General features: G+C 39.2%; 1 protein-coding gene across 1 annotated transcript; it reads left to right on the forward strand.

The window, feature by feature from the left end:
• The first annotated feature begins 6,888 nt into the window (after positions 1-6,888).
• Positions 6,889-8,537, forward strand: kcnmb2a (potassium large conductance calcium-activated channel, subfamily M, beta member 2a). Its single transcript, XM_028594317.1, has 4 exons — positions 6,889-6,899; positions 7,337-7,507; positions 7,770-7,965; positions 8,253-8,537. The coding sequence occupies exons 1-4, from the start codon at positions 6,889-6,891 to the stop codon at positions 8,535-8,537; spliced, it is 663 nt and encodes a 220-aa protein (XP_028450118.1).
• The last annotated feature ends 197 nt before the right edge of the window (positions 8,538-8,734 follow it).

Genomic DNA, 8,734 nt, shown 5'->3' on the forward strand with positions numbered 1-8,734 from the left:
TAGAACAACCACAACTTCAAAATGTGTGTATTTTTTTAGATTTATCAATTCAAAAATGGCCTGGGATTAGCCAAGTTAACATTGGTAATATAGCTGAGGTACAGCATTTGCATGCAATCTGATGGTTAACGTCTAAAAGGGTAGCCTAATTGATTAACTGTGTTGTTGAGTGATGGATTTGGTTGTAGCATACACTGTGCTACTGCAGTCCACTGCATTTTTGTCTCTGCTGTGGAGATAGGTATTGCATTGCAAGACTGCTGCTACCTGTCAGCCTCTGAGCTGTTTGATCCTCCCACTCCCACATTATATCAGTGCTCATCAGGCCCTTTGTCAACATCCTTGCAATCCGTCCACCATAGACCTCTCTATCTAATATCTTGTACCACACATTCACCAATATGCATGCGAGATAGGATGTTACATTGTAGAGTAATTAATTTATATAGAGCAAAACTAGGAGGACTCTACTAGCGGTGGTCTAATGTCAAAAACCCAGTGACTGGGGGTGGACTGCAAAACAGGTTTCAGTTTCAGTGTTTTTTGTCTCTATTACCTCATTTATGGGTGATTTCCCACATTCTGTCTATTGCTTCTTTCTCTTTAAGCCAGGAGAAACAGAAATATGTTCTCCATCACTCCCACTGTGTGAGGGTGTTTTGGCTGCCAGTGAAGAAATGTGAAGCAAATTCCTGCTCTCCAATGCCAAGCTTTACGCAATATATGATTCATTCTACGAGCGAATATTGTGAATTGACTGACCTCTTCTCTGTGACTGTAAATCCTACTCATCCTTACATACAGTACATGCATTACATTGATAGATATGAAAAATACATGTCAACATACGTTTGTGAACATTTCTACGTCATAAATTCTGTTTGTGCCGACATATTGCAGTAGTTCTCTATAAAATCAGATTAGCACTGTGTCTCTCCATAAATGTGAGACTAGAAGGAATACAGCAGCATGGTATCTGTGTGGGGGCAGGGAACTAATCTGCAGGACAATAACACAAGGTTGCTATGGATGTGAACACAATGGCAACACTGATAAATATATGCTGGACCTGTGTGCATTGTATAATTGCTGCCACACACGTGGCAGCAACCTAATCAACTGCCTTAGCAACAGCAGTATTGCCTTTTTATTTTTGTGTGTGAAGAAGAAGGAAATGAGCAGGAGATTAGTGACATCATCTAAGACAATGATGAGTAGTCTCAAGATTTTCATATTAAAATAAATAAATATATATATATATATATATATATATATATATATATATATATATATATATATATATTTATTATATATATATAGCTATAAATAATAACTAGATATCAACAGCTCCATTTTTTTCCCAACTTGCAGACCCCTTAAAATAAGTATACCTCCTTGTGATCCCCTGTTGCAAGTTAACATGCAATGAAAAGGAAATCTTACAAGCTGATTATTTGTGTTTTCTTTGTTTGCATTACAGATATTTCATATTTATTTTGAAAATTTGAAAATAAAAGCATATATCATAAAGATCCAAAATATAATGAAAAATATGTACATTGGAGAGTCCCAGCCTTCAGACTGAGGATAACTTTTTCACTTCTTTTAGGGATGCACAACAGCACAGGTGACACTCAATCACCACACAAATATTAATAACACTCCTTGTGTCCAAGCTACATGCTATATGTTAAATAACATCAATTTGAATATAGGACAAGATCAACTTGACCAAGTAGCTGTTGCACAATTGAGCCCACACACATGCATCATTAACATGATGTATTATGTCTGCGAGACAGTTAAGGACAGAAACTGAGGAAAAGGGAGCAAGAGAGGGGACTGCAGCTCAGCTTCACTGCCTGCTCAGCAAGAGTTATTTTTAGATCCTGAGAAACAAAGAAGCAGAATCGCCTTTCATCTCCCCTGTAACTATGTTGTTTTACCTCCAAATGTGGTACTCGAAGACAGTCTGCACCTCTTTGTAGCTATGTTTAGGCCTAACCTCAAATAAATACAAATGCCTTTCCATCTGCCCTTGAGTCTTTTTTCTCATCTATATATTTGTGCTATATTTGTGCATGTGTTTTCCTTCTGTGTCATCTGAGCCAAGAGGCAGGAAAGATCTCTGTAGTTCTTCAGGGAGATTGTCTTGTATTTCTGTACTCCCTGGCCAGCACTGGATGGGGCTTGGAGGAGGCAGTGAATGTAAAGCGGCGAGCAGAACACACTTCTTGCAGAATCTAATCTGATGCTGCTGCTATATGGGAAAGACCTTCATAATCATGCGCACCAATGGATGAGTAAAGACTGTAGCCGAGGTGGCTCATCCACTGGGGTCTGTGAGGGAAAGTCCTCCAGCTGGTTAGACCAACACTGTTGTGCAAATCACTGCCTACGCAGAGAGTCATCACGTTAGAAAAGAACTAAATAGCCTCTTCAGATTAAATTTTCTGAAAAAAAAATGCCACGTTACATTTAAAAATTATTTTCAAAACAAACACATTCCACAGAAATCCGGCATGCAAACGGAATCTCTAATGTACAAAAATGTGAAATAAAAAATAAAAGTGTGCACATTTTTGGAGGCTCCTCAAAACTACCAACATTGTTCATTTTCTCTGGATGATATAAAAATCGGTCTGATTAATTTACTTGCAAATCTATACATTTTTGTGGCAACCATAAAAAAACAATGGTGATAGTGTGTTGCTATTCTTTGACTAAACATTGAGAGAATACCATAGCTTATATCTCCAAAATGAAGTCATTTTGTAATGTGCATCTTTTAGCTAAAAAAATATTGTTTGTAGCACATCTGCTTAGAAAGTATGGTAAAGATGTAACTTTATAAATGTATTACCAACCACAGACTGTAAAAAATAAGTTACCAACACATTGACTAAACTGGCCTTTAGTAAGGTACTACTACTACTTACATATAATTTCAAATCAAATATCACACATTTGCGCTGGTCATTTTAACACAATAAAAGCATTACTCCAAAAAATAAAAAATCTCAGCATTACATGTGATTTGTTGCTGGTAATGAATTAAAGAGGAACACCCCCCATGTATCTTTCTCCAGTTTCTGAGGTTGCAGAGACACCTTGTGGCGAGACATGGCTCTGTTTTGTTGTCAGTGTTTGAAGCTGTGGCCTCCAAGTTGTTTATACATACTGTACATTTGTAACATGGAAAGGCAGGGATGTTTGAAATAACTGCTTCTGAATTCCTTTGTGGATTTGCAGCAGTGCCTGCAACAAACATAGCGACAGTCCCACAGTCGGGCCAGTCAGAGCCAGTTATTTGGAGGTACAGTGGAGATTCATTGTGCTGGACCAACTAATTTTAAGCATGACGCCATTGTATAGGGAACTCATATGACTAACACAGGTATGGCAGGCATTCTGTTCACTTGGGGAAAGAGTTTAAATAAGAGGTAGCCAGCTGCTGTCCCTGGGAGAGACTGTGTTGGAGAGCCACTGCTGACAGTTGTAGCCCAAAGTCTGGATTATCATTAAAACAAGAGGTAGGATCTCACAGATTGTACGTATTACCACTGCTGTTTCAACTCAGCACACACTAGTCACACACAAAAGCTGGGGCTTACTGTTATTTGGATGTGCAAAGACAAGAAATTATTACAGGCACCACAGAGAAACACTGAGACTGTATGTGCTCAAAAGATAATCCAGCCCACAACACACAGCACATATCTGAAAATACAAAATAGTGTTAGTCTCATACATGTGCTGCAATGTGGGCTTTTTAGATAGATATGCAGTGTAAGATAACTTTGGAAATGTCAATGCATTCAGCCTCCTTTTTCATCGAGTGCCTTCGTGAATCTATAGGAGCATGCCATTTTTCACTTGTGCATTTGAGAAACAACAAGACAGTGACAACTACAAAATACACATAATTGTAATAATAATAATAATTATGAATGGAGGACTGGGTTTTGACATTGTGTACAATAATATGCACTGCATGTACAATATGCTTGCAGTTTATAAATCCTCAGGTAAGTGTTTACTGATCTGCTATATCTCTGTGGGGTGCTGTGCAGTGGAGCATGTAACTTTTTATAGGCACCAAACACTATAGGACACCTGACAGGGAGGCAATAATCACTCTAGAGACAAGGCAAAAAATACATCCTGAGACATTCTTCTTCGTGAGAGCGTAAAAGTGTGTTGATAGCAGGCCAGGCTTTGAATTCCACAGCGCTGTTAAAGCATGCAAGGTGAAAGTTTACACCTTCTATACTAAAGCAACATTTGCATGATTAAATGCCTCAGACTTATTATCTATATATCACACACACACACACACACACACACACACACAAACACACACACACACACACACACACCTTAATTTCACTATTATGATGAGCATGCAATATGAGCTCAATAAAGTCAAGCAAGACTCTCGGACTGAAGGAGACACAAAATTCCATATGTCTTATGTGGTTGCTTGGTGTCTCTTTTTGTCTTTTGTTTCTCCTTGTTGTGGTTTTGTGTCGTTGTGGTTGTTTTGTGTCTCTTTGTAGTTGTGTGGCGTCGTTTTGCATCTCTTTGCAGTTATTTTGTGTCGTTTCACATTTCTTTGAAGTTATTTTGTGTCTTTGTTGTCATTTGTGTCTCTTTGTGGTTGTTTTGCATCACTTTGTGGTCATTTTACATCTCGTTGTAGTGGTTTTGTGTCTCTTTCACTGACATTCTGCAGGTGGAGCAGAATTCTCAGGTTGAAAAACTGCAGCTGAACTTTAATAATTAGTTCACACTGGAGATGAAGAGATGTTGTCAACCCAGGGGCCAATTCAGTGATCCATAAGATAACACCTGCTCTACAGTTATGTGGTCTACCACATGCCATTTTGGATTATCACTCATTGAGTCACGTTTTCAGTCTCACAATCTGGGAAAGAGGCAGCTAGAAGAAATATGAACCAAGGTGGACATATAAAGAATATACAGTGAGGTTGGCTGATCTTATCTGCCTCTGGATATGTAGTTCATTAAACTGATAATAGGAAAATGTGAACGATAAGTTCCTGCTGGGGTAAGCAGTTTTTACACTAGTGCATCTCCTCAGACACAAAGACTGTCTCCCTCCAGTGCTTCATGTGGTGACACTGCAGATTTAGTAGCTTTTTAAATAAGCCAAGATATGAAGGACACATATAGGCCTACATACTAAATATTTTTTTTCAAGGTAGTGGCTATCATTCAGAACCACATCTCACCCTTTAACTATGATATTATTTCAAATTCAGTTAAGTTTTAGCCATTATTACTTGTATAATTTCAGATTCCCAGAGGTCTCACAAACTTCACTGGAATTAACTTTTTTTATTGCATCAAATGGATACAATTTCCATCACTGTCAATTTTGATAAAAAATGATTACATGACAAATTGCAGAAAATAAAACAATATTCTTTAATAAGACCAATTTGGAATGTGGAAAATGTATGTTTCATACATTTTTAACATTTTATTTATTTGAAGCTTACTCGGAAGGCCCTGCAAGGCCAGGCTCTTATCTGTGAGACTGCCTGTCCCACATGTCATTAAGGACAGCGTCTGTTTCTTCCTTATAAGTTATTAAGTACGAAGTCACCTGCCACTGTAAGTCCAGCCTGCATGAGCCAGAGCTACAAATGTATTGCTCTCAAAACTCTTTAAAAAGTTGGTACAAAGAGGAAGTCTCTCTGACAGTGTGTGTGTCAATGATTAGCTGAAATCAATACTTGAAGCACTCGATTGGCAATGGTTAGCACGGTTTTAATGGAGGATAAAAAATGGAAAGGTGTAACTAAGACCATAAAACTTATATGAGTGTTAGTGTGACCCTTTGTTGCATTGGCATGCAAAACGGTGTGGAATGTTTTGAGGAAAGAATAAATGTAGACAACATGTATGCTTTCCTTCAGATTCCCTTTGTTACCATGGGGTTGTCTCTCAGCAACATATCCCCTAAGCAGCTGGGAATGTAATACAATGAGGAAATTACTCATCTAAGAGGAACTTGTTGGCTTAATTTCTAACTTTCTGCTTCTTGCACTCTGGCAAATAAAATAAAAACAGCCTGCTCATTACTTAACATGTGAGAAGACTGGATGGTGGATACAGAATGTCCAACAATATACAATCTGATCCAGTCTGTATTGATTATTCTGCATCTAATAAACATTGTGATTTGACTGATTGGTATTTCTGATTCAATTTTAACTCATCATGGGACACACTTTTGATATATGAGCAAATGACCTGTCCTGTAAATACATTTGTTCTAATTTGTGTTTTTCAATAAATGCCTGGCAATCTCAAGAGTGTGTTTGCATCGACCCTCACCTTAACGCAAACCCTTTGGCAACCGAGAACAAATAACTCATAATGTCTCATTTTCTCATTGATTTGGATCCCAATCAAGACTAATGTTATTTATGGGGCCACAGCTGCATGTGTAGCACTGAATTCTGTCGGTTTTTTTGTTGCAAATGGTAGGACCGGCAGAGAGCGGGAGGTGGCACATGCAAGGTGTTGTTGTTGTGCTAAGAGAGGACCCAATGACTTTGTGTTGACAGCAGAAGTGTTCAGGATACAGCAGGTAGGTTTTTCATGGCACCTCATCAGCATTTACACCTTTCATCTGTGGCTATCTGTCATCTTGTTTCCCTTTGTAGCGTTTCTTTGTGTTCAAAATGATATGTTTACCTGGTGGAGACCACTATATCAGGCATGCTTCCTGTCCCAACATTACATAGTACTCTACTAATCAGGAACTGCTGTAGGTTTATCAGGAGAGGCATATATTTAATAATTAGTTTGTACAAAACTAGACATATTTACAAAATAGTGAGTTTGACAGCAACTATGCACCAAAGGTACAGTACGATTTGTCATCTTACATATTTGCTTTATAACCAACTTAAGATTTATGTTGTGTTTATGATCCTTGTAGCGAAAGTGTTAGTGCTTCTGGACAGCTAAACATGGCAACAAACTGGCTATAATTCACAGGTCTTTTCAGCAATCCTTCCGTTCAGCCTCAACAAGCAAAAGAGGACGGGGATCATCAGGAAAGATGTTTTTTGTGGCGGGGGCCAAAAATACAGCAGGAGCAGGCAGAGGAAATGAAAGGAGGTAACAGGTCCAATTCTTGCTTAAAAATTGACTTAAATTGCAAAGGGAGAAAGGGGGACATCCATGGCCCAGGGAGAAACTCTTACCTATCATGCACTTAGATTTGTATGGCATAATATTTGCACTGCAGCTTAAAAAAATAAATACAATAATTTCTCCTCATTTTCCTCATCATTAGGTCAATCTACCAGAAATTTCGTGAGGTAGATTTATTGGACAAGAAGAAGACAGTGACAGCTCTAAAGCCAGGTGAAGATCGTGCCATTCTCCTGGGACTCGGAATGATCCTCTCTTCAGTCATGATGTACTTTGTCTTGGGGATCACTATATTACGCTCCTATGCAGACAGGTACAGGCCTGTTGTTTAAATTGTCTTTTTTTTTTACACTCTATAAAAGAGTTAACGGATATTTATGTCAGAAACATGTTTTATTCATCAGATGTGCTTGTTGGCAAACTGCTTTCAGTGCTCTCTCAAGCTGAAAATTGCAAAATGAATACTTTATGAAATCAGATTTTCAGGAACAAATTATACCTCAAGAGATCCCAAAAATGTTTTCTATTTTTTTTTTTTTGCATTAAATTGGATCTTCATTTAAATGTCAACACAGTGTGTGGACAGAGGAGGGTGTGTGTGTTGTACTCAACTCCACGGTCACAGCAGACATGAACTGTTCCTACAACTGTGGGTCAGACTGCTGGAGAGTCTCCAAATACCCCTGTCTGCAGGTCTACGTGAGCGTCAATAACACGGGCCGGGTCAGCCGTTTATCTCACAATGAGGAGACCCAGGACATCAGCTCTGAAGTGAGTACAGTGCCAGAGGGAAAATACTGAAAATTACTGAACCGTTTCAAATGTTGACAACGGATGTCAGATGCTGGCCTGATTGTAGACTTAACTCTGCTCCCAATTCAGAAAAAATGTTAGTCGATAGGATTTTTCCTGGTCGTGCTGAAAGATGATACATGAAGGGTGATTTATTCAATATTGTGAAATAAAAGAAGCTCAGCAGCCATCACCACGACAAACAATATGATTGACTGATTGCCCTCTATAGATAACCTCAGTGTCCTTCAATCCTGTCCTTGCAGTGTTTCTACGTGCCCAGGTGCCAGAAAGACAGTGTGGCCATGCACGTCACGATTATGAACATCTCCGAGCATCTGAAGGTGAACCAGAAGGTCCCCTGTTACTACGACCCCAGCGAGCAGCAGGAGATGGTTCTTCTGACACGGCTGTACGACCACAGTGTCGTCTTCCACTCGCTGCTCTGGCCCTCCTGCATGCTAATGGGAGGGGCCCTCATCATCGTGATGGTGAAGCTCACACAGTACCTCTCCAGGCTGTGTGAAGAGATAGGGAAGATCAAGAGGTGAAACACGTGCAGCAAGCATACGGTCGTTCTGTGATGGACATATGACATGAAATAGATGGTTTGAACCAAATTACCTTGCTGTGACTTTTTGCAAACTTTCTTCTTCTGCTGGGACATTTGGAACAGGCGACTTTGTCTGCAGATGGAGGATGTGACTGTTTGTAAAAGTGAACTGAATGTTCCAGGGCAGAAACTGTC

This window comes from Perca flavescens, chromosome 12 (assembly GCF_004354835.1).
Source record: "Perca flavescens isolate YP-PL-M2 chromosome 12, PFLA_1.0, whole genome shotgun sequence".
Lineage (NCBI taxonomy): Eukaryota > Metazoa > Chordata > Actinopteri > Perciformes > Percidae > Perca > Perca flavescens.

What these genes read in the sequence shown, in the direction of transcription:
- kcnmb2a (XM_028594317.1), top strand. An exon ending in TTACGCTCCTATGCAGACAG is followed by an intron (nt 7,508 to 7,769) that starts GTACAGGCCTGT and finishes ATGTCAACACAG; the next exon opens with TGTGTGGACAGAGGAGGGTG. An exon ending in CCCAGGACATCAGCTCTGAA is followed by an intron (nt 7,966 to 8,252) that starts GTGAGTACAGTG and finishes CTGTCCTTGCAG; the next exon opens with TGTTTCTACGTGCCCAGGTG.